The 26917-nt window shown below is 40.1% G+C and overlaps 1 protein-coding gene across 1 annotated transcript in view; it reads left to right on the top strand.

The window, feature by feature from the left end:
* Positions 1-8806: 8806 nt before the first annotated feature.
* FEZ2 (fasciculation and elongation protein zeta 2) overlaps positions 8807-26917 on the top strand; it is a gene marked incomplete at both ends in the record, with an annotated part of 37163 nt that continues 19052 nt past the window's right edge. Inside the window, 5 exons of the mRNA XM_084234774.1 lie at positions 8807-9054; positions 12441-12549; positions 18855-18971; positions 21012-21153; positions 22118-22386. Coding sequence (XP_084090900.1) covers positions 8807-9054; positions 12441-12549; positions 18855-18971; positions 21012-21153; positions 22118-22386 — 885 coding nt within the window. The remainder of the gene's footprint in view (positions 9055-12440; positions 12550-18854; positions 18972-21011; positions 21154-22117; positions 22387-26917) is intronic.

Here is a 26917-nt window from a genome sequence, read left to right as displayed (position 1 = left end):
GGAGGAATTTGACTTGCTCTTTCTCTGTCTCTATCCCACCCTCCCTCTGCATACCCTCCTCCTCTTTGGTGGAGATAACCTCCTGCTGGGGTCATCTCAACCCTGAATTTTTTTTTTTAAGATTTATTTATATGCAAATAAAAGCTGGGGTGTAGGCCAAAGGTGTGTGTGTTTGTGGGGGTGGGGTGGGATGAGAGGATTCACTAGAGACACAGTGGGGAGCAGAACAAGTAGACTGACTGAAATACACTGCTGAGGGGAGCAGTGGGCAAGATAGGAGAGGTCTGCTGTGCCATGTGGGTCAGCTCCCTGGCCTAGAATTGAACTGGTGCTGCGGATTGCTTCACAGTGCTGAGACTTTACCCCTTGCGCCACCAGTGAGGCCCAGCCCTGAAAACTTTTTGATGGAATCCTTTCAAGAATGACTCACATCTAATTCCACTCCTAGGTATTTACCCAAAGGACACAGAAACATCAATTCCAAAGAACACCTGCACCCCTATGTTTATAGCAGCACTGTTTACAATAGCTAAGCTTTGGAAACAACCCAAATGCCCAAAAATAGATGACTGGATCAAGAAGATGTGGTACATATATACCATGGAATATTACTCAGCATTCAAAAAAGATAAACACATGCAATTTGCTGCAACATGGATGGCGGTGGAAGGGATCATGCTCAGCGAAATAAGCCAAAAAGAAAAAGAAAAATACCGGATGGTCTCACTCATAGCAGGAATCTAGAAAACTTAAATAAGGGACCAGGAAAATGAATAACTATAAGAAAGTGAAAATCAAAATCAACAAAAAACTATGAACCAGAGACACTTTTAGGGGGGCGCGGGCGGGAGGGGAGGGATTGGGGTCAGAATGGGGGGCTGCAATTGTATGGGGAATATAACAATAAAATTTATAAAAAAAAAAAAAAAAAAAAAAAAAGAAGTTAAAATGAAAAAAAAAAAAAAGAAGAATGACTCACATCTAGCTCTCTGTGCAGTACCCTGTTGGCCACCAGGAAAATCATAACCCTTGCTCAACAGATGGTGTAAGTGTGGCCTGTTCCCTCTGCTGCCCTCTCTTGACCCTGTTATCAGGGGTGATCTTCCAACCTCCTTTCTTCAGAATTCTCCAGTCAAAAGGAAACCCCAGTTCATAAGTTCACACATGCCCCCAAACTCTAGAAGATGTGGTCTCACGCTCCTAAGAATTCTCTCATGGTATTCCTCACAGGGCCCAGAGGGGCACTGGTATTTGGGTCTTCCATCTCAGTAGTCATCCTGATAAGACACTCTTATCTTCCATTCAAGCTCTGCCCCTTCTCTAGTCCTAAGGAAGCCTTCTCACTTGGTTTGAATGGGGAGCACCCTGAACCCTTTCAACCTAGTTGGCCTCTCTATGTATAAGTGAACTTAATCATTTTTTATAATTTCTCCTTAGGTGTGGAATGTAGTAAGGGGAAAGGTCTGATTCTGTTCTTAGCAAATCACCCTGTTGCCATTTCTAGTAGAGACCAATACCAGGGCTGACAGAGATGTCAGAAGAAGGAACACAAGCATATTTGTCCTGAGCTCAATCAAGTAAGGTTCCCTATAGGGACTTCCAGAAATCACTGGGATGACTTTGGGAGGTGTATTCATTGGCTAGGGTCACCATGACAGTGGCTTAAACAACAGAAGTTTGTTTCTTTACAGTCCTGGATGCTGGAAGTCAAAGGTGGTTTTTTCTCCCTGAGGTCTCTCTCCTTGGCTTACAGATGGCCACCATCTTGCTATGTCCTAACATGACCTATTGCCTAGTTTGTACCCTGCTGCTTTTAACTCTTCTTATAAAGATACTAGTCAGATTGGTTTAGGACCCTACCCTAACTGCCTCATTTTAGCTCAACCTCTCTAAAAATCCTATCTCTGAATAGTCATATTCTGAGATACAAGGGTTAAAACTTCTACCTATGAATTTTGGAGAAACAGTTCATTCCTTAACAGGAGGAGAAGGTGGCCTGGCTGGGCTCTCTGGGTAGAAAGATGTAGCCTGATGGGCCTGCCCTTTCCATGCTGACTCAGGTGATGGCAGTGCCTGGAATCCTGCAGTCAGATGGGAGGAGGTTGGCCAAGCTACTGGAATTCAGACATTGATGCTAATTCATTCTGTTGGAACTCCCAGTCTGGTGAGACTCAGGGGCATTTATGGTGTACACTAAGCCAGTTTTCCATGGGTAAATCAATCCTTCAGAGCTACAAAACTACTCTTCACAACATAGAATAAAAATAACATTTTTCTTCAATAAACAAGGATTTCTGAGACACCTAGTCTTAATCCTTTGCTATCAGATTAGAAACAATTAGCTTATTTCTCTGTCTAGTCAAATGAAGCAGAAAATTGAGCAATTACATGTGTTTGCTTACATTATATAAACAATTGTCTTAATAGGCAACATTATTTTGCTTTTGTAGACCCAACCTCTATCTGACTCAAGTGGTTTATTTAGATCTGTAGCATTTCGATGAGGCCATTTTTGATGCAGTAACATTGGTGCAGTTCTTTTGATGTCAAGATATTTTGACCGCTCTTTTAAAAAAGAAGAAAAACCCCATTAAACCTACAGCTTTAGAAAACAGTGTGTGTAGATGAGACATCTCCATCCTCAGTCCTACCCCATTCAACCCCACTCACAACAAATTTTTCTTTTCTAAAGATGGCAAGAGAAAAATTCAATATCTCTGGTAGCAAAATTACACAGAGTGAAGTTAAATGGAAAACAAAGATCTGAGCAAATGAAATTCCAAAGGAGCAGGACACTGCAATTTTAACATTCTTGTAACTCCTTCATCAGTTCAAATCTGGGATGGGGTAACTCTGGCTGTTGTCATGGAATATTGCTGGTGCTACGGGTCCCTCATCCTAACTCTGAGGAGACTGGAAAATTTGGGACAAATCACCTTATAAGAAATTGATATTAAGAAGCACACCAGAAAACAGGACATAATACATATGACCAACATTACATGTGCAACCTGGGTCAGACACAAAGTGTGATCATTTTTCTCATCTACTGTCATCCAGACTCGTAGTTTCTTGTGAATTGTAAAATGCTCTGAACTGTTTGTGCCTATTCTTCCTGTAACCTGGAAGAACTTCTTGATGCCACCTGGTCTCCTGAGACCATCCTGCCAGTCTTCACAGTGTCACTTTCTGACAGCCTGTCACTGTTCTTAACCGATATTTTTAAATATTTATTTATTATTTATTTATTTTTACTCATTTCCACCCTCCCCCAGTTCAATGGGATGTGGACTAATTCTGTTTGAAAGTTGGCTTCTTTTTTGGTCTTCATTTTCCCCCCACTCTGGGCCAGAGAGATTTTCCATCTCCACTGATTTTCTTCTCTTGGGAACTAAGTCTCTCAAACGTCTCTGTGAATGCAAGTCTTCAAGTGATAGTAGCCCATTTTATTATTTTTGTATTACTTTTTAGTGAAATTAATTTATATAAATTCAGTATAGCATGCAGATTCAATGAAAAGGTAAAACAGGAAAGATTATTAACAAGTTAACAATCCCTCTATCATTACCACATACAGTATATGAACTAACTTTGAAAGTTTGATTTAAATTTACTTTTAGGTGATCAGATGTTAAATGAACAGGGGACAGGGTAATGCTTACAAGTGATTCAATGAGGTCAAATCCTTCAAGAAAAAATGGTGATTAAATACACATAGCATTAAATTATTTTAATCATTTTTTAGTACACTGTGGCATTAATTACATTCACGTTATGTACAGCCATCACCACCATCCAGCTGCACTTTTCCATGATCCTAACTGGAGATATGCCAGTTAAACATGAAATTCCCAACTCCATCCCACAACCAGTCTATTGTTCTTTCTGTCTCTATTCCTTTGCCTACTCTGGATACCTCACATAAGTGGAGTCATCCACGTCTTTTTGTGATGCCTTCATTTGTAAATGTCTTCAAGTTTCATCCATGTTGTAACCTGTTAGAATTTCATTAATTTTTAAGGCTGAAAACTTTCCGTTTTATGCATATGCCACACTTGGCTTATCCAGTCATCTATCAATGGACATTTGGGCAGTTTCCATCTCTTGGCTATAAAGGCACATTAAAAAAAATTATCGAGTTAAAATTTTCCTTCAATAAATGTACTTATTTTAAGCTTACTGCTTGTTAAGTACACACAGAAATACTATTACCCTCACACTCAAGTTATAGAATATTTCCATTTCAGCAGTTTTCCTCTTGTCCATTTTCTGATCATTCTCTTACCCTCAACCACCACCCCATTATCTGGGCAACATGGGTCTGTTTTCTTCCACTCTATATTAGTTTTCTAATTTTTTTTTGACCTAAAGGAATTAGTCATGAGACAAATAATTCAGAATGAAAGGTTCATTAAATGTAAGCAGTGGTTAGGCTCTGGGAGATAAAGATATTGGAATATATCCAAAGACTGCCACAACAGAGGTACAAACTCAGTGTCACTTTATTTGTGCATAAAAATATCAGCTTGGTGGGTCAAGGTTAGAAGAACTTTCTTATGGGAAAGTTAGTGGTGAGTAAAAATATGGAAAAACAAGATCACAATCTTCTGAAGAGAAGAATTAAGGAGAAAATATATTACATTTCTATCATGATAGTTCTACAATTTTTAGTCCTAAAGGAGGCCACAAAATAAATTATGCTTGTCCATGTTTTCCCTGTGTTGCCCCTTTGTCACCTAAGGGTGCTGCCCTGACCAGACACCATGCCTCCTTCCTCTGGTGACCGACCTGCTCAGATGGTTCTGTCTGATCAAGACCCAAATCTGATCTTTGACATAGAAGCCCCAACTCTATCACACTGGAATAATTAGATTTAAATGTTCTTTACTAATGAAGACTGGACTTAGAGCTCTGACTCAAAAGTATCTTGATTTTTTTTTTTTTTTTAAATGGAAGGGAGGTAACTTTCCCTCGTTGGGCAAGCAAACCTTCTTTACATTCTTGGTCAACATAATGGATTTCTAAATTCTTTTTAGTTTTGTTTCTTGAGTTCTGATTTTTTTCCCTAGTTATTGAATAAACTTAGTCAATTAGATTAGCTTTTCTCAAGAAGTTATCATGTACCTTCATCATTGTCTTACCTTTGCTTTGCAACATCTTCAGCAGTCACTATAAGCTATGTTTTGACAAGTAGATACTTTCTAGTCCTGCATTCAGTAGTTCCCTGTATTCCTCTTAGGTGGTCTATATGTTGAATAACCTTTACCAAATTTTGTTACTTAAATTCCCACCATGATAAATTTTATGTGTGCAAAATTTAAATACATTGTCATACAAAAAATAACTTAAAAGATTAATATAAACAAATCAAGTGTTATGAAGTTCTCTATAAAGCAGTCCTTTCTATAAAAGCACTTTCTAATTTTGAATCAAGGGCTAAAAATCAATCTAGAGACAACTTTTCTAAATATGTGAAGTGAGTAAACATGTTTACGTGTTCATTTTCATCTATCATCTAGGAGTTGGGAGGAAATAAAAGCTTGAAATAAACGTGGGGAGATAAGTTAGACAATGAAATGAGATAACCTCTTAATTAGAAACCTCTGAGTACTGATGGATTAATCAAAACAAGTGAGGCTGCAGGGCAACCTGTGGTTTTACCAGATCTATGGTAAGGTTGGAAAATTAGCATTTGACCAATGGGAAGGAGAGTTGCTATAAGGTTGCAATCAGGGAAATGTTAAGTAAAAGGGTTTAGGGAATTGAAACTGGGAGTAGAGTTCTCCAAAAAAAAGCAGTATGAGTCAAAAGCCGAAGGAGCTTAAAGAGGAAATAACTACCTAGTTGGAACCTAGTCACAGCATGTCTCCTGTAGGATATTCTCGAAGCCGAGGAGCAATTGCAGTGACCAGGTACCATGTGGGAAGAGAGGTATGTGGTAGGCATTGAAAAGAAATATCGCTACTTTAATATTACTTGGTACAAGCATTCTATAATTTTAACTACTTTCTGCTGTTACTTTCTCAATAATTATTTAAAATCTACAAAAACATCAATTAACATTTTATTCTATATTAGTTTCTTTCTAATTTCATTGCTCTGTTGCCATAAAGTGACAGTTTTCGTTGTTTTTTTTTTATTTTACTTTTTTTTTTTTAAGATTTATTTTTATACAAGAGCTGGGGTACAGGCCAGAGGCAGGGGAGGGTGAGAGGATTCACCAGAGACAAAGAGGGGAACAGAACAGGCCGACGACCAAAATATATAGCAGAGGGGAGCAGTGGGCGAGACAGGAAAGGTCTGCCTTGCCATGTGGGAATCTCCCTGGCTGACCGGGAATTGAACCTGTGCTGCAGAGGCTGTGGACAGCCTCACAGCGCTGCGCTTAACCCGCTGCACCACCGGGGAAGCCCATAGTCAGTTTTCTTATAATCACATTCCTTTGGAAACACTTTAATAGATAATGTTGAATGCCAGGTTACTATGGGTTTACATATAAGTTAAGTGATTCAAATCCTATTTTCACAACGGGGTAATCAAAGTGGGGTGATACCAGGTAATTTGTATTTAATTAAAAATGAAAAGCATCCCATGTGGTAAATTTGACTAGAATAAAATTCTGAGACCACTAAAGTCATCCTGGTAGCATTTTATTTGCAAACATATGAGAAATTTGACAGTGTTTGTGTCCTAAGAGTAATTTTTCAATTCTACTAATACATACACACCATACAGGTAAATGGAGTTAGGAGTCAGAAAAAAAAAAAAACAAAACACAACAAAAACAATTTGCTTTAACTCTACATAATTAGGAGGATCTGAGTAAACTGGATAGTTTATTAGAATCTTGAGTGTATAGTCAAATACCTACAGAAAACCAGATATTTGATTCTCTTAGAGTATCAATTTTGAGTAATGTTCAGATAGGTAGGTGACTATCACCTGAGTTAGAATATTTTCTCAGCAACCCAAAAGCTGTTTATTGTTGTATATTTAGTTCTAGCTCTAGGCCAATTAGAGGTTAACACTTAAATCCCTTTGCGGTTTCAAAAGAAAGAACAAGGGAATGATAGTGCTTTTAAATTAATTATCAACACTTTCTTAGGCTTGACTATACAAGTAATTTGTTTAATATGGGACAAATTATTGCAATATGATTTGGAAATAGGAAATTTTGGTATTAACATGTATTCTTGAGGATGGGTTTCCATGCTGTCCAGAGATGGACAAAGCATACTTGGAAAATCTTATTTTCTGTTATTAACTTCAGAATATCTTTCAACCTATAAACTCATCTTTCATCCCCCAACTCTGTCCCACCCATCAAATTAATTATTTGACAATTACAGTCCAAAAATATGGCTCCTATCAATCCTTAAGTACTTATTTCCTCTGCATATTCACATACCCCTATAATCATACTCATATTTTTAATTGTAAAATGCACATAATGTAAAATTATATGTGCATAATGTCAATCATTTTTAAGTTTGCATAACCAGCTTAGTGGCATAAAGTACATTATTATTTTTGTGCAACATGACCACCATCCCTCTCTAGAACTATTTTCATCTTTTTTTTAAAAATATTTATTTATATAAGAACGGGGTACAGACCGGATGTGCAGAAGGGTGAGAGGATTCACCAGAGACAGAGCGGGGAGCAGAACGGGCACACTGACGAAATACACTGCTCAGGGGAGCAGTGGTTGAGACAGGAGAAGTCTGCCACGCCATGTGGGTATCTCCCTGGCTGGCCGGGATGGAACCCTCACTAAAGAGGCTGCTGACAGCCTTACAGTGCTGCGCTCAACCGCCTGCGCCACCAGGGAGGCCCCCTTTTCATCTTTTGAAACAGAAATTATACTCACGAAACAACTCCCTCCTTCCAGTCATGCTTAATGCTTTGCCAATATTAACTCACATAATTGTTCACCTTAGTATGTTGCAGAGTGGCTAGCATGTGGGCGTGGGAGACAAAATATTTGCGGAATGAATTTCGCTACCACTTGAGCATTTTCAAATGTCGCTGTTATTCTGGTTGGAAAGTTATAAAAGGAGCCGGTGTGAAATCGAATAAAGGCACCTGATTCAAAATGGAGTCGGTAGCTATGAGGGAGGGCTCAGATGGACCTGCTTCCCCTTGAGTTCACAGGACACCTCCTTGCCCGGCCACAAGAAGCTGTCCCCCTCCTTCAGCCAATGAAAAACCACCACAAACTCCGATTCTCAATGAACTTACCCGAAACAGCTCTTTCCAATTTCCGACTAAAACTTTATAAAAGCCTACCTTCCTTCTGCCTCCTCCAACTTGCCTACGGTCCACCAGTTTGCGGTACCCGGACTGCAATCTTCTGCTCTTCTGGAATCAACTTAATTTGATCAGAAAAAGACCTTGCAGTTTCATTTCAAGGTTGACGTAAGCTACTCTGGGGAAACGAGCTCGGGCACCGTCTGACGCTAGGTCGCAAGTTTAAAGAAACCCTTTATTTTCACCACATTTAGGGCAGATTCCCACTAAGGGAAGCCAAGCCTGACGCTATTCCGGACAGACAGAGAACATAGGACGTGACTCAGCCCAGTTCAGGTTTTCCTTTCTTTGGGGACAGGTGGTCAACACTGAGGAGACACAGGCCCAGGTAAGACCCTCGGGGCGGCAGGGCGGCCCGGCGAGATGCTCCAGGTGCGGGGCTGGGGGCGGGGCCTGGCGCGGGGCGGGGCCCGACACGAGGGCGGGGCCTGGCTCGGGGGCGGGGCGTCGAGGGCGGGCCCGGCGGGGGCGGGGCCAGCGGCGGCGCCGGGCGGTGATGGCGGCGGACGCGGACTGGGAGGATTTCTATGAGTTCCAGGAGTCCGCCCGGAGCCTCCCGAGCCAGGAGAACTGCCCCGCGCGCGCCGAGGCCGGGGCGGGCGCGGGCGGCGACGGCTTCCTGGCGCTGGCCTGCAGCCTGGAGGAGAAGCTGAGCCTGTGCTTCCGCCCCTCGGGGCCCGGCGCCGAGCCCCCGCGCGCGGCCGTGCGGCCCATCACCGAGGGCGGCCTCCTGCAGGGGGACGAGTGAGTCGGGGGTCTGCGGCGGGCGGGAGCCTCCCCTGCCCGGCCTCCCCTTGCCCTGCCCTGCCCTGCCCTGCCCTGCCCTGCCCTGCCCTGCCGGCGGGCCCCGGCTGCAGCCTCTGTGGGACTTGGGCCGCAGGCTCCTCCCCACGCTGCCCTTCCGCCTCCATGGGCTGGAGTCCCCGCCCCGCTGGCCCCCCACCGCCTGCCTGCGGGTTTTGGGGTCCCCGCTTGTGTGATTTAAATCTGCTCCCTGCTCCCCACTCTACTTTAACTCCCCCTAACCCCCCTGCCACTGCTCTCCTCCTCCCTAGAAACCAACCTAAGTTTTGTGTAGAGGGTGATCTTGTGCAGGGCTGGGGGTGGATCCGTACCTGCTGGTACCTCCTCGGGTACCGGTGCAGCGTTTAATTCATCCAGGTAACAGCTGTTAAGCTCCGGCTGAGTGCCAGAGATTGCTTCACACCTGCAATAGCAAGATGTCTGCACACTGCCCCTCTCAAGTAAGGCACAGCCTAGGGTGCGAGCTGGATTTGTGATCAGGCATTTGTGTGGGTGTGACAAATGTTCTAATGGATATATGTGCAACGTAATAGATTTAAAAGAGTGTGTGTGGGGTAGGGGGGAGAGTCTAGAGTCTAGAAAGACTTCATAGAGAAAGAAATGTGAAATCTGTCCTGCTAAGCTAGTGGGCTTTTGTCTGGAAGGTGAAGAAAGGTGTAGGATTCGTTGAGTGTGTTGGCTAGCATGTGCAAAGGTACTAGGGTTGAAGCAGCATTTCTGTGCAAGAATTTATTGGGCCCAGTTGAGAGCTCAGGTTGAATGCAAGTCCCTCTCTCCCCTTCCCCTGAGCAAAAAAAATAACAAAAAACCAGGAAAGGCTCTGGACCAGTGCATAAACAGGTACTTATTACAGAATCATCATTAGTACAGTAATGGAAAATTCACAGGGATTTATGAAATCTAGGGGCAGAGTTCCTGGGGACACTTCATTTAACCCAACTATAATTTGGTTAAATAAGAGTTGTAATTATGTGCCTTGGACTTACCCAAAGAGAGTAAGAGGGAGGAAACTTGAGCCTGTTATATGTATTTTATGTGTGTGTGTGTAACATAAAAATATACATATATGTCACATATATATTACATGAATATCTAATACACACACACACATACACACACACACAGAGGGAGAGGAGTTTCTGGAGAGGCTGAGAGTGAAAGGGGCTTCCAGCCTGATGGTTTTCTTTCTTCTGTGCACCAGAGTTATTAGGAGTAAGGCAGGAAGCTTGGGAAAAGGTGTTTGGGAATAGGGGCCTGTAAGTGTGGCTGAGCTTGGAGAACATACCTTTTCATTAGTACCTCTGTGTGGTGTTCTGCCCAGATGTAGAGGAAAGAACTTATGATTGGATTTTATATGCACAAATATGTATGCGTGCAGCCAGTGGCAAAAGGTGATATACTTGAAAGTCTATTTCCAAAGAGAAGACGGTTTTATATAAGTAGACTTATATATAGAATCATTATAATTCAGGGCATATTCTGGATTTTAAATTATATTTTTTTATGTATTTGGATTTATCAAGAGTAACTTTTCAAAATAGATGATTGGTTTGTACACACAGATTTGTTTCCCTATTTGTGCTTTGCCTATATGTCTGGGACATAATTGGTTTTATTCTTTGATTAAATCTTAGGTTGATAGAAAATTTAAAGAAATTTTACTCTTGATAATAGTTTCTGGTAGTGGTAGTTGGTGGTAGTGCCTGTCGCTTGGTTTGGAAATAATAATACATAAGAAATCTCTTTTTGGGACCAGGGACTAGTAGCCCCTCTCATTGTCTGTCCCCTTTCTCTTGTTTAAATCTCTTCTCCATGGCTTGATAGATACTGCCTTGCCTTAGGTAACTTATTTAATTTCTCTGAGCCCCAGTTTAATTTTAGTAAATATGGGTTTTATAATCTCCCAGGCTTCTATTTGAGAAAGGTTTCTTGCAGGATTCCATGTTGGCAGGACTTTAACCTCGTTGGAAATGAGTTGTTTTGCCAGTTGTTTATGACTGAATGTAATCCTTTAGGATAAGGATGAAGGCAGTTCACATTTCTTGAGAAATCTAGACATCTTTTACTTAAGTTGACCCTGTGTCCTTTCCCCCATAATTGTTCTGACCTTGATGGAGATAGAGGACTGTTAATTATCCTTCCCTTTCTTGGAAGATCAAATTCATCTTGTCACAAACAAACCTCAATTACAGTTTCACTTAAGAAGGGGCCAACAAGCAGACAAAACAAATCTCAAAAACTCTGGACTGTCGCCACATATTAGACTATCCAAGTTCCTGACCAGGCTTAGTTTTATGTCAGTTATTCAGTTTTTGAGACTTTTTTTTTTACCCAGGAAGGTGTAGGCCAGAAACCCAGAAAGTTTAGCAATGCAGAGGTGTGACCTCCAACCTGAGTTTAGGCATCAAAGGGATTATGATTCCCGCAGAGAAAAGAATGGGGATGAACCATGCTTAAGAGATTTGCTGGGTAAATGAGCCAGTTTTCTAGAACTTTCTGGGTTCATATTTTCATTGAGGGTAATATGCATCCCAAAGCCTAGCTACAGTTAGGAATTTCATGCCTTTGGCAGCTGTAGTCTTATTGCTACTTCTCTTTATCACTAAACCTGTGTTCATTAAAACAAGTATGTTGGGCCTCCCCTGGTGGCGTAGCGGTTGAACACTGGGCTGCGAAGCTGTCCGCAGCCTCTGCAGCGCCAGTTTGATCCCCGGCCACTGGGCAAGGGTCCCACATGGTGTGCAGACCTCTCCTGCCGCCCGCTGCTCCCCTTAGCAGTGTACTTTGTCTGCCTGTTCTGTTCTCCGCTCTGGCTCTGGTGAATTCTCTCATCCTCCCGTGCTTCTGACTGTACCCAGTGCTTGTATAAATAAATAAATAAATAAATAAATAAATAAATAAATAAATAAATAAATCTTTTAAAAAAAAAACAAGTATGTTGCTTTTTTATTTTTAAGCTTGCATTCTAATTTTTATATCCCTAATGGTCTTATTTTTGTATCCTAGTGTCTTACACACTTGGGGTAAAAACCTCTCAATTATTTAATGGCTTCTTCACAATTAGAGACCTCTTAGAAATGATAGTGTGTTTTTTTCTTTATGACCTCTATATATGTAGCTCTGTCAGCCAATCATTTAATTTTCATTCAATCTTATATAGGAGACTTATACCTTATTCACATTTTTCTGAGAAATAGTATACCTACTTTTTCCCTTTGATATTTAGTGTTTTTTTTCTTTCTTACTGTAGTATGGGTTTTTTTTTTTTTTTAATAAAAGATGTTCAGAATGTTTACTTTCAGTGACTGAGTTTTCTTCTTTTCAAGGATTTGGAATGCCCTGACAGATAATTATGGAAATGTGATGCCTGTAGACTGGAAATCATCCCATACTAGAACCTTGCATTTGCTTACCCTGAACCTCTCAGAAAAAGAGGTAAGTTGGGAATTAGACCATTAACTTCTGAGGAACTGATTCTGATACTGGAAGTAGAATAGCATTTCTTGTTGGCACAGTTCATTGTGTTGCTTTTTGTTTTCAAACTTAACAGTGCTTGGCGTGGGCTCTATTGCTGTCATTCTACCAGTTGTTCTCAGCACACACTCATACTTTTATATGCTCAACTAAATTTCTATCACCTGTGATCCAAACCCGTGATCAGCATTTTTTCCAGCTCAAATAACACAATTTTTTTAAAAGTTTTTTTTTAATTAATTTATTTTTATACAAGAACCGGGGTACAGGCCAGATGCGCAGGAGGGTGAGAGGATTTACCAGAGACAGAGCAGGGAACAGAACAGGCAGACGGACTGAAATACACTGCTGAGGGGAGCAGTGGGTGAGCCAGGAGAGGTCTGCTTCGCCATGTGGGCTTCTTACAGGCTGGCCGGGATCGAACCCATGCTGCAGAGGCTGCGGACAGCTTCACAGTGCAGCGCTCAACCGCCTGTGCCACCAGGGAGGCCCTAAAAAGTTACTTTTAAAAGAAGTACCATTGTTTTACATCCTTGTTAATTTTTTTGACAGTATAGGATTTCTTCCGTCAGGAAATACCATAATTTTAATGTGCTGCGAACATGCTAGTAAACCCATCCTATCCTTTGATTTAATCTATTAAGTATATTGTGATATCAGCAATTACTTGCTAATGATTTGAATGATGGTGTTGGACATAGCATGTTGTCCAAAGACTGTGTGTTCCTGTGAATATTGGAGAAAATTTAAAGGACATTTTAGCTCTTGACTTTTTAATGTGTTCTTGGCTGCTTGAGATTGCCGTGTATATCTTGGAATTGTAAAGTGAAGGTTCTTAAATAAGAAATGTGAGCATTGGTAATAGGACAGCTATGGGGAAAAGAAAAGGGAAAAGAATTGTGTTAAGTGGAAAAATCAGTGTGGGTTTTTTTTTTTTTTTTTTTTAAGGCCAATGAGAAATGTAGCCAAATGATACAAATTTCAGGGCCTCTTTAAATTCCTTGTCAAATAACAATATAAACTCATGCAGATCTTTTCATTAAGTATATTTTTATAATTAGAGTATACTATAGTAGGATTATGTTTTAAATGCTATTGGTTTTTTTTTTTTTAAATAGAGGCATGTTTTATTTATTTATTTATTTATTTAGTTGTTTGTTTGTTTTGTTTATACATGCACTGGGTACAGTCAGAAGCAGGGGAGGGTGAGAGAATTCACCAGAGCCAGAGCAGGGAGCAGAGCAGGCAGAAGGACCGAAGTACACTGCTGAGGGGAGCAGTGGGCAGCAGGAGAGGTCTGCGCGCCATGTGGGACCCTCCTCCGGTGGCCTGGGAGCAGCCGGGGATCGAACCGGCGCCGCAGAGGCCGCGGGCAGCTTCGCAACCCAGCGCTCAACCGCTGCGCCACCGGGGAGGCCCCTTAAATGCTATTGTTAATGCCTTATGAAAATGAGTTTCTTAAATATGACACAGAAAACTCTGATGTCTGTTATTTTCTAGTAAAATACAGAATTCTGACCATATCACTCAATATTCTACTAGGTTTAGAATTCTTAGTGTTTGTCCCAGTTTCTGACCTGGTTAATCTGTTTTGCAGACTGACATGGCATACGTTTAGTGAAAAGGAGTAAGACAGAATGTCTTAAGCTCTATCTTCTGTTTTTTTTAGGTCCCAGCTATCATTTGGGCCTAATTCAAGTTTCCCTTCCTCTCTGAAGCTTCCTATTATTTTTTTAGCCTTTGCTGATCTCATGGAATTACATAATTTTAGAGTTGGAAGGAACTTTAAAGGATACTTAATCCAACCTCTCACTTGGGGGGAATCCCCACCTACAGCATCTCTCTGACAGATGGTCATTTAGCCATGGCCTAAATCCCTGCACGGAAGGAAAATGCACTCTTCTCTGTGGGCATTGGTTACACTTGTGGGAGTGTGAAAATCTCAACTTACTGTCCCCTAGTCCCTTGTCTCCTGGGTGCTAGTCCCCACAGTGCTTTGCTCATTTCTGAAATCCCTACTGTGTTCTTATTATTCATCTGTTTCTGATTCTGTTCTTAGATTTTCACTACCTATTAGGTATCTTGACTTTAATCTTTTTAATGACTACCAGTGTGCCTGGTACATGAATACTAACACATGTGTTCATTAAAAGAATGAATGACTAATCACATTAGCGAGATGATGAGGTCAGAGACCATGATAGAAAGGTGTTTTTTTATGAAATAATTTTTCTGTATTGTTATAGTGCTAAATTCGCAAAAGCCAGTCAGTGACTACTCTTAAATAGTACGGAAGAGATCCTTTAGCTTCAAAGAGAAGTGCATTAGCAAAATGAATGGAACACTAATCCAGTTTCATTGAATAAAATGTATTATCTTGTATTGCTCTTAGGTTGCATCTTAGGAAGTCAGTGCCCTTTTTCTGCCTTTGGACTTGTTTTCGATGCCACAGTAATGATATTGCCACAGGGAGATTAGTAATGACTTGAAGTTTAGTATAATAGTCATTGTAAAAGCATTCCCTGGGAGTCTCAGCAGATGAAAGTGGACAAGTGGATCGCACCTCTGACACCTGGACGGTCACCTGACTAGGTGATGAACAGAATGAAGCCCGAGCTCTATTCCTTGGGAATGAGCAGTACAGTGAGCTCCAGAGACCAAATGGCAGCTGTGTAAGAACAAGCCTGTCCTCCTGTTAGTGTGTAATTTTTTTTTAACCTGGGAAACTTATTTTATTTACCATTGCCAACTGTTCACTTTATTCTTTCCATAACTGAAGTACGCAAATCTTTTGGAAGCATTCTTTGGATTGTTCCAATTGTAAAATAGGGTCCTTTGGAAATTTCTTCATGACAAAAGGAGAAGAAATTTTTTTGCATTAAGATGAGAAAAACATTCAGGAAAATCAGTTTGCTAGATTGCAGTTTTTTTATTCTTTCACTGATGTTTAAGATGGCACATGTTTAAATTTGATAGGTTCCTTGTAGAGTAAGTCTTCTGGTATATTCCAGATTCTTACATGGGCACATTTTTTCCATTTGAGGCAGCTTCAATTTCATAGAGGATAATATTACCACCAGCTCTGTATCTAACCCTGGCACAGGGAGGAGTGATAGGAATGCTTGGCAAAATGAAGGCATGTTGGTGCCGAATGGGGGAGTGAGTAATGATACCCATGACAGCCAAGGTTGGTCTTCAAAGCCCAAAAGGGATTCCAGCTGGTAGCATATGCCATCTCTGGGGGGAATGGACTTGGCTCCCTCCCTGGAAAGATGGACTGGGATCATTATTGCTGTTGTCATGGAAATTTATCCTGATGACTTCCTGGTATCACTCCAGCAGTTTGTAGCTCTAAACCTGCTGTACACCCACTGCCATTCTTGAATATGTTTATGTGGTAGGGTGCTTCTGAATTGTCTTGCCTTAGGAACATCTCCTTTGCCTCCATTTTCCTCTTGCCAAAAGCATTTCTTAAAGGGCAGGGCCTTTGTTTTGTGTACCTTTGTGTCTTCAATGGTAGAAACAGGAAGAAGTCTTCCTTGGGGTAATTTTAAAATTAAAACTTTTACATGTGTAGAGGGGAAAAATTAAAACCATGGGTACTCAAATCACAACACAGAAGAATGACTTGGGGGGTGAGGAGGCTTGAAATTTAAGGATCAGTGAAGGTAAATTGTCAGGTCTACTCCACACCATCCATACATCCTATGGTCACTGAGGCATTTTTCATTTATACACCTACAACTTTGAAATTAAACATGCTCTGTCATCAAGTGTCAAGTTCCTTGACCTGTTTTTCTTATTAAAATTACAGTATAAGAATAACTGTTGTAGTTGAAAAAGTAAATTACATGAAAAAGCTGCCTCTGCGCTATTTACCCATCCTCGATATCAGTCTAGCAGGAACCACCACTTTCAGTTTGGTTTTTCTAGTAGGCAGCATGCCATACCATTTTGTTTTTCAGTTTTAGATATTTACTTTCTATCTAGAAGATGAGGTTTTTAACTTTCCATCCCCTAATACTCTCACAAAAAATTTCCCCATCTTTACAGCGTAATTATATCCAAGCATTTGGTTAATTTTCATTTGCATTGATTATTTAAATGTTAAAACTGCACCCTTTTTTGTGCATTATGATTTAATTTCCGCTTGTAAAGTTTTTTTCTTAGGACAATAAGTACTTTTTGGTGGTGTATTTACGTAATGTGTAGCTCACTAATTTGGCCTCAAAAGAGCCTTAAAGTCATTTTAGTAAGTGAAATACTCTAAATGATCAATCACAGTCTCTATCTTCTCTCTCTTTTATGCTTTTTATTTGTGCCTAATGCAGTCACAAGGCCAGTCTGAACTGGATACTGCCTGGGTTAGCATCACAGACGTCATTCGGGATTTTCATTTCACTATCATAAGACTTCCCTTCACATCTTTCTTGTATTAGATCCCCAGTCTGCTTCCTTTTTGGATTCCTTTCTGATTTAAATGGCATGTATTCTGTAGTAGCTTTCTGAGAAAGGAGTGTAAACTGCATGGTTGGGGTGGAGAGGCAAGTGGGTGGTGTTAGGAAAGGTGGCCCTTGGAGGTGCTTTGGCAGTTCTCACTTGCAGGCTCCTCACTGTGGGGTGCATTCACTATTCAGCTTTGGAGGCTTCTGTATGAGGAGTAAGCAGGAGGGATTATATCTCCTTAATTATGTCCTTATATTTGTCCTGTGCATGGGGTAAACAAAATTTTCCTAGGAAACAGCTTTGTTTTTTAATTATAGAATGCCTAGTTACGTGACATGGCTGCTTTCCACATAGTAACTTGTTGCCCATTTGTTCTTTGGGGCGGGGGATGGTGTGTGTGTGTGTACGTGTGTGTACGTGTGTGTGTATGTACTCTCCTGCCATTCCTTCCTGAGGAATGGAGTTCTAATTTCAGATCTATTCATCATCTAAATAGTCATGTCACAACAAATAGATGATGGATAACCAATCATTTGTCCATTTTAATCTGAGGTTTTTCAGGTAAGGGTTTTACAATTACTATTAGTACTAGCTGTAAGTCATTATTAAGGAAGTGTTTGTATTGTTGTGGGCAGGGTGAAGGTACACCAGCTAGGCAGGCTGCCATGCCCCTGGGGAAGGCCACAGCCAGCAGAGCTAGAATCCTTGGGCACGAAGAGCTAAAGAGAGGAAGAGGGTACGAGAACCTGGAGAGTCCCCATCTGGGAGAGGTCTGCTTCACAGTGGTTATGACCTTTGGCATTTCTGATAGGAGGAGCCCACAGAGTAAATTGCTCCCTCCCTTCCCTCATGCTCCTTTCCAGTATCCTGCTAGTGTCTACCCTGTAGTGTTTTAAGCCAGCTGGACGCCAGAAGTCAAGGGCATCCATAAAGGTCAGCTCCTGGGCACAGAGCAGGGTGGAAAATGGTGGTGAGGCAAACAGTCTTGAGCGCAGTAAGTTTAAAGATGTTTTTGGAAAATTCTTTTCTTGGAAGTAGAGATGTTCAAGTGTAAGGGCTCAGTGTGCCCCTCATGGACCGTTCCTATCTGCTAGGGAATTACATGTCTTTTACTCTGAATGTTAGACATTAAGTTTGCAAGTAACTAACTTGGTTTGCTGTTGAATTTTAACATACACCAACCTTACTACTGGAATCTTTGCTGCTAATCCTGCCCACTTCTTCCCTCTGTTTGCTATAATTCCCTAAAACTTGCTAATAAATACCATATTTTTTTTTATCATTCAGCTTTTATAGCACCCCAAATGGCTAAATGTGCATCTCTATGGGGAAGTAGGAGATATATGCAGTCCCTTAGCAATTTCATATTCTGCATTTCTCTCATTTCTGTTGAAGATGAATATATAAAGCACTTTTCACACAGCCTGGTAGAGAGTAATTGTAATCATTTCTCTCTTTTGAGGGAAAATTCTTGACAGATACTTCCTTGCATCTTTTACCCAAATACTGACTTTGCCTTGATCAGAATGGACTGCCTTTTTTTTGTTTGTTTGTTTTTAAATGGGAAGGCATAGAAAAATAGGGGTATAGGCCAGAGGTGCGGGGGATGAGAGGATTCTCTAGACAGAGTGGGGAGCAGAACAAGCAGATTTACTGAAATACATAACAAGGGGAGCAGTGGATGAGACAGGAGAGGTCTCCTGTGCCATGTGGGGATTGAACTCAGGCCATAGCAGGGATAGCACTAAGACTTAACCCCTAGGCCACCAGGGAGGTCCCCAGAATGGCCTGCTTTTAACAGTGGGTGTTTTTACTTTTAGATAAGTGACACTTTGCTCTTTGACACATCAGATGATGAAGAGCTGAGAGAACAGCTGGATATGCATTCAATCATTGTCTCCTGTGTGAATGATGAGCCCCTTTTCACTGCAGATCAGGTATGAAGAAGTTCGTCGATGAAAGGAGAAGGAGACCTCGAGCTAAATAAGGATATCTTATTGTGGCAACAAACAATGGGTTATTGGAATTGATTTTTTTTTAAAGATTTATTTATTTATCCATACAAGCACTGGGTACAGTCAGAAGCACGGGAGGGTGAGGGAATTCACCAGAGCCAGAGCTGGGAGCAGAGCAGGCAGACTGACGAAGTACACCACTGAGGGGAGCAGCGGGCGGCAGGAGAGGTCTGCGCGCCATGTGGCACCCTCCTCCGGTGGCCGGGGAGCAGCCGGGGATTGAACCGGTGCTGCAGAGGCCGTGGGCAGCCTCGCAACCCAGCACTCAACCGCTGCGCCACCAGGGAGGCCCTGGAATTTATTATTTTTTTCCTGTATTTTCTGGTTCCATAGGCCTAACAGTTAACTCTTCTACTTAGAAAAGAAGTATATGTAATCTGAAGCAGATGGGATTGTTAGTTGGAAAGAGTTTCCAATATAGGCAATTTTCCAGTATAAGAATTGTTAAAACAGCACAAGTTTCTAAGGGAGGTTTATTGCTTCAACTGAAAACATGCAGAAATAATAACTGAATTTTCTGCTTTTAGATTTTGATAGACATGGGCAAACTATAATATATCTGTACAGAAATAATCTAGTTTCTCTAAAATCCTGGGTAAAAATCTTATTAGAAGTACATTTTGTGTACTCCAGAAAGAAGTGAGCATTATTCCTGTGGAATGTTCTTATGTCAACCCTGTATTCATTTAAAACCAGTCTAATCAGCAGTCTCATTTTCTGAATACTCTTCCCACTTATGTTGTATTGTCAAAATGTGAAATGTTCTTAACTACTGGAACTGTGAATTTTACCACACTGTAGTTTTGGGTTGGGAAGAAGAGGCCAGTAAAGAGAGATTACGGCACAGTTGGGAGGAGTACATTAAAAATGTGTCATATTTATGGTTGGCTTATTCTAAGTCTGGAAAGGACATGGTGCTTACAAAGCAGGTTAATAGGTTAACGGCCTGTGGGAGGCAGAGGCTGATATTCTGGGGAAAGGTGGGACTTGAGAATTCATAATGCCATAAGCTGTTTTCAAGACTCAGAGCAATAGTACTGTATTCTCGGGCATTTCCTTGTACTGTTTTACAATTATTTAGGAAAATCTTGTTAGTAATTTAACATAATCTCTACCTCTTTCAGCTTTATTTTTTGTTTTTCCTTAGTATACCTGTTGTAAGTTAAGCCCGCTGTTTCATAATTGTATTTATTATTTTTTTTAACTCTTAGATCCATTTTTTTTTCTATGTATTGAGTATACTCATTTCTGGTAGTCCTTAAAATTTTCACTTTAATCCTTCTCAACGTTTAGAACCTGGAACAGGACAAGGTATTTTGTAATATTTGAACAGCATTGCCCGTGACTATAGATCATTGTTTAAAAAGCAGCTGTATCTGAAATTTTTCCTATACAGCTTCTTACTCTAAACTTCTACATTTTAGAATATCCCTTTATCTTTTTTGAATTAATATATGAAATTCTTTTACTACCATAGAGGTAGTTTCTTACATATATTTATTTTATAATTTTATGGTAATTGGATTAAGTGACTTTAGATTGGGCACTTGCATGTAGCATCTAATTTGCTTCTGCCATTTGTTTTCTTTTAACTATAGCAGCGATCTGCCTCTGGCTTGTCTGAAGTATATCGTTCATGTGTTTGTAGCACCATTACTCAGACATTGCAAGATCTGTGAGTGCCTGCAGAATTAGTATAATTCTGTATACGTAATAGATTCATTATGAACATATTAAATCATATTTAACTTTGTGTTTAATATTTGTCACTTTTTTTTTTTGATAAGCCTTGTTCACTCTCACAATCAAAATTTTGGTCATTGAGAACATCCATGCTTGCACCTTACTGATTAAGGGAGAATTTGGTGCCCTTGTACCTTGACTGCTTTAGTTGAGCACTGTGTTGCAGAGTTCATTTTTCCTGTGCATACTTAATTAACACTGATATGTATATTTTGGAAGGTTATTGAAGAAATCGAAGAAATGATGCAAGAATCCCCAGACCCAGAAGATGATGAAACCCCCACACAGTCAGATCGGCTTTCAATGCTTTCCCAGGAAATTCAAACTCTTAAGAGATCTAGTACAAGCAGTTATGAAGAGAGTAAGAAATGCTATTTAAATCACTTTTTTTTAATGCTTTTTGTATGTTTCATCCATACAGTGTGACCATCTCCAGAAACCTTTGTTTCTTTTGTTACAGTCCTTGTCAGACTCACCTTTATATGCTGTGTTAGTCAGCCTGAGCTGCTGTAACAAAGTACCACAGGCTGGGTGGGCTTTGTAACCTTTGTAAAAGGCTGGGTGGGTTATACACTAGGCATTTATTTCCTCAGAGTCCTGTGGGCTAGAAGATTGAGATCAAGGTGTGTAGCCTGGCTGGTTTCTTCTGAGGCCTTTCTCCTTGGCTTACACGTGGCTGTCGTGTCTCTGTCCTCACGTGGATATTCCTTTTTGTATATCTGCGTTCTCATAATGGCCTCAGTCACGTCCAGTTAGTGCCCTCCTTTTTAATTTAATTATCTTTTTAAAGAGCCTGTCTTCAAATGGGGTCATATCCTGAGCTGTTGGACTTGGGACTTCAATGATGTCCTATTTGTCACAGGGGAGAATGGCAAGTAAAACTGAAATGGGGCAAGGGATTCGTCTTCCCAGTTTTCAACAAATTTCAATTATTTTGAAGTTGAATTCTTTCAAATTAAGCTCTCTCTTTCCAAGTCTGCCAGAAGCTGTTGAGTTGCTCGCCCCATTCTGTGTCAGCAGGTAGTTTGTACGCTACTCTTCCCTGCCCGTATGTTTGTTCTTTTCTTTGTAAAAGTTTTTTTTCAGTTTTGGCTAAAGTGCTATGCATGGGATGAATGTCTGAGACAAGTACAAAACACTACTGTACTTCTCAGAGAAGTAACTTTGCCCTCCCACCTCTCTCCAGCTAGACCTTCTCGGTATTCTGAGATCATCAACAATGTAATTCCGTAGAATGATTTTTGCTCTTTAGCACAAAACACCCTGCTGTGTACCCTTTGCAGGTTTTTGTCTTAGTATCTGCTGTGCTTTACTTTTGGTCATAGGAGTGAAGAGACTCTCAGTATCTGAACTGAATGAACTGCTGGAAGAAATTGAGACCGCCATTAAGGAATACTCTGAAGAGCTGGTGCAGCAACTGGCCCTGCGAGATGAACTGGAGTTTGAAAAGGAAGTGAAAAACAGCTTTATTTCTGTTCTCATTGAAGTGCAGAACAAACAGAAAGAGCACAAGGAAACAGCCAAAAAGAAAAAGAAACTCAAGAATGGCAGTTCTCAGAATGGCAAGAGTGAACGAAGTCATATGCCTGGCACAGTAAGTGATGATTTGCAGGAGCCCCCAGGGGGACCCCAGTCTGCATGGATGGGCTGGATGGGTGGGGAAGGGCTGGAATGGGTAGGTGTGGGCAGGTGTGGTGTGCATCTCATCAGCACTAAAGGGATTCTTTTCTGGGATGCCTCTGTGGTTGTCAGCTTCAAAGGTCTTTCTTGGTGAGGGTATGAAGATAATCCAGATAGTTCAATACTGAAATGTTTAAGAGGAAAGTTAAGTGGATGGAAGAAGGGGGGAATAAAGGAAGAGGAGGTCTTAAAAAATATAAGTGGCCATTTTAATAGATCAAAATGTTAAGTGGTTGCTCATGTTTGATTGCAACTCTTATGAGTTGTATAATGAAAAATGAAAGGGTGTGCATTTATCTGTAACTGAGCTGCGCTAAGCCTAAAAGTATAGATTGATTTGTAAACTATACTTTGTAAACTGGTTCCTCTGTGAGGAATATGAGGGTGATGGAAGCAGATGTGTAATATCCACCATCTGGCTTAGTATTTGGCAGACTAGACTATTACTGATGAAAATAAATTTAGAATATTTGAATCTTTGACTCTATAAAATTTTTTGTCTTTTTGCTTTTTCATTTTTCTTAAATGGTCCTATTAATTTCATGTGATTTAACTTCATTATAAAATTTGCAGTTAATTATCTGAGATACTTTTCCTTACTAATCTTATTATCACTTCACTTTTGAGGAGGGGATCAGTGGATACCTTGTGTATTACTGCCTTCATTTAGTTTGTATGTGAAGAAATGTTTTTGTATTTTACTGTTTAATGGTTTGAAAAAGGGATGGATCCATTTTGCTAAAGGGGATATATCTTTTTAATCCTCAATATTGATGACCTGATAGTATGCACATCACCAGAAGGTGGCCATTATGGTTTACAATAATATAAATTGTCTTTGATTAAGTTCTCAATTCTTAAGAATCTAAAGAATTCTGATGAATACTTTTCAAAGAAATGGATCTTATTAACCAGACCCTGATGGAATCCAGGAAAAGAGGGTGCAGTTCTGTCTTGCTGGGCCACCAATGAGCAGTTAGTGCACGCGAGACTTTTACCATTTGCTCGCTCATTGGACTGGGTTTTGCTCATGAATGAATGGATATTGTCTTAATGTGATGTCCATTGTACTGAAAAAGGAAGTAGCTTTGAGACTTTGAAAAAGTTCTCAAGATATGTGGGGTGATGTATTTTTGAGAAAAATAGGTCTTTAGTCACTTTTAGTGACTACCATTTGTCTGAAAACAAGTAAAATAAATTTTCAAACATTTGCTTGAATGTACAATCCTGTAAGGGTTTCTTTAAAATACCACTGATAATATTTCACATCTCATATTGAAAACATTGTACCCTTTAAGGTGTTCGGTTACATAATTATGGTTATATGCAATATGTAGTTAAAGAGTCATTGTTGGTTGGTAATTTCTGCCTATCTACACTAGGGATTACATGCAAATCCACCACTTACTGGTGTTAACACTTGACCGAAGAAAATAAATTTATTCCTAGTGGGGTTTAACGGCTTCTTTTTGTAACTCCCATATAAGAAGGGTCAGAGCAGATTCATTTTGTAATTTTACATGGCATTTATATTGAGAAATTGACTTGGCAAGGCAGCATTTAGGAATTAACCTTTGTTAGGATTAAGGTGGAGTCATACTAACAGTAAATTCTGCACAGTAGCTGGATTTGTGAAGTTACTTAGTGTTAAAGCGTTTTCATCCAGGTGGTAATGGCATCCTTAAGCTTGTATTCTAATTCCCTCTAAGCCTAATGTGCTCGAGAAAGACCATTTCATTTGTGACAGACAGCCTCAGACCTATGATTCTGACAATAATGGTCGCTGATTCAAAGGAGCGCTAAAATGAGGTAGCCATTGGGATAAGCAGATTCCAAGAGATGTTACCTTCTTGGGGTAGTTCTTAAGATAGTACTGTCTCAGACATTTTATATAACATGCAGTTTTGGCACGATCTGATCTAGGTTAGTTGTCATTAGTGATAATAACCTCTAAAATTTCGTGACCTTCTTAATGATAGCCTTTGTTACCTATTTTCCTAATAAGTAGAGCAAAAAGTAATAACTAAAATGATCACTTCCCCCCCATTTTAGGTATTTTGCTTTTATTAAGATGACTTACACTTTCTCCTTAAGCATGAAATATTGTCCTTCCATTTTTTCTTAAGTATGTTCCATTGACACAACATTGATTTGTAGTTGGTATAACACATTAGCCATAGTTCCTGGCTTGTGTTCTTTGGTCCATAGAGAGAATAATGAAATGCCTGAGTGGGAATCAAGTAGAGGTAAATGCTTTAGGTATTTATTTTGGATACATGTTTTGTTTAACCTTTGCTGCAGTAGAAAGAAATTGGAGGGCTTCAGGATGCTATTTAGAGCATGATGCAAAATTTTTTGCATCATGAAATAATTAAATACTTAAAAAGTAAGTATCTTATAAAATTGAGATCTCAATTTGTTTTAATTTTTAAACTAATACATATTTGGGAAGATAAACTGATGTTCAGCAAATATTTGTGGAGTGCCTTCCTTGTGCCATGCACTGTTCAAGACCCAGACAAGGACCCCGCCCTCCTGAATTGTATAATGAGCAAGACAGGCAATGAAGGAGTAAGTACAGTGTCATTTTGGGTAGGAATAAGTAGACGAAGGAATAAATAGGCAATGTAATTTCACCATAAAACACAAGGCTGGAGTGGCCCTTGATCCCTGTCTAACTCTCCATTTGAAAGGGAGTTTGGAGAAGTAGATCTTCTCTTTGGGAGTTGAGACTCAGTTGAGAGCAGAAAACTATCTCCTTTGGCTCTATTCAGCACCTTTTGCTGCAGAGGGGTAGAGATTGGAGGGTGCTGTCTGCGTATCAGTGTGCTGACGTACGTGCAATTTCTGTCAACTGACTGTTTAAGGCTTTGAAGATTCTGCCCCTCCCTTTTTGTGGAGTAGCCCTCCTTTCCTGCTTCCCCTGTCCACGGAGGAAATGGTTTTCTAAACTCATCTTTCAGAATCATGGCCAAGCTTTGTCTTCCTTTCTTAGAACCTTCCTCGATGACTCTTTCTCCAATGCAGAATTGGCCACTCTCTTCTCCTTTGGGGTTAGTATTATTCCTCCTAAATTTATCAGTGTTGTCAAACCATGTTGCAGTTTTTTGTTTTCATGTCTATCTTTGTTATTGCTCCCTAACGATAGGAAATGTAACCTCATTTTCTTGGTATCCTTAGGTCCAACATTAAGGTACTTTAATGCATTCTGCTAAAAAAAAATACATGATGAAAGAAAAACTTGCAAATCTGTATTTCTGTCTTGGATCTTTCTGCCAGGTACCAAAACCATGGAAGCTGAAAAGTGTATTATGAGCTTTTGGGTAAGAGCTGCGTATGAAACCTGCTGCTGCCGCCACTCAGTTCTTTTCTCTGAGTTTTGGAAGGATTAGACGAAATGATGTTTCTAAGACTAGTCTATACCCCGTGTAAATGCTAGTTGCTATCTGTCCACTTGCCTGCAAAACATGTTTCCTGTATATCTTGTAGGAATTTGAAATTCATCCTATCAAACCAAAGTTACCTTTTTCCTAAAATTGAATTTATTTCTTATATGTATATTTTTTGGTTAGTGAAACTGGTCTATTCACCAAAAACTAGTGTTATTTCTAGGTAAGAAGATGCAGTTTTAAAGGGTTTTAAACCATCTTTTCAGACCTCCAACCAACAATGGATATTATTAGCCCTTTAATACACTTATCTGACAGATAAACAGTGCTGTGATCTGTTGACAATTTGCTTTTTTGAATTGCTGTTCATGTCACATTGAAATGTTTTTCATATTTATCCATGAGGGTATATACACTCTTGCTATCAGTTTCTTCCTCTATTGTATCAGTGGCCTAAGTCTCTCATGGGGAGAGTGCAGACTTCCCAAAGCTCCTTCAGCTGTTTGCCCAGCACCTTGTTTCCCTTCATTTTTTGCACATCCCTTAATATATATTTGTTAAATTGAAACTTCACTATAAAGGAGATCACATCCCAGAGGATTTGGGCTTGTGATATTTGAATTATTGCTGTTGTATCAGGGATTTCTTTTGTATGCCAGTTTTCTGTTTATGTGGTTTATTCTCACTCTGTCAATCAAACTTTCATGAGGCCATTGAATTTCAATGGCAGTTCCTAGGACTACAGAACAAGTTGAAGTTAGTTGCGACTTCTCATCTAGAGTTGCCTGTAGTTTTAAAGAATTAGTATTAGTCTGGGCCTCCCTGGTGGTGCAGGGGTTAAAGTCTCAGTGCTATCAAGCTATCACCAGCCACTGGGGCAAGAGTTCGATCCCTGGCTTATACCCCAGTTCTTGTATGCATAGTAAATAAAAACAAATCTTTGGGGAAAAAAAAGGAATTAGTATTAATCTCAAACCTCTGTAAACTCGTATGAATGAAAATGGACATACTAACTCTTTGAAGATTGAGTAATGTTTTTGAGCTAAATGTCAAGTG

This window comes from Talpa europaea (genome assembly GCF_964194135.1).
Source record: "Talpa europaea genome assembly, chromosome: 6".
In the NCBI taxonomy this organism is placed as follows: Eukaryota; Metazoa; Chordata; class Mammalia; order Eulipotyphla; family Talpidae; genus Talpa; species Talpa europaea.
The sequence above is the reverse complement of the archived record's forward strand: the minus strand, read 5'-3'. Positions and strand labels throughout refer to the sequence as shown.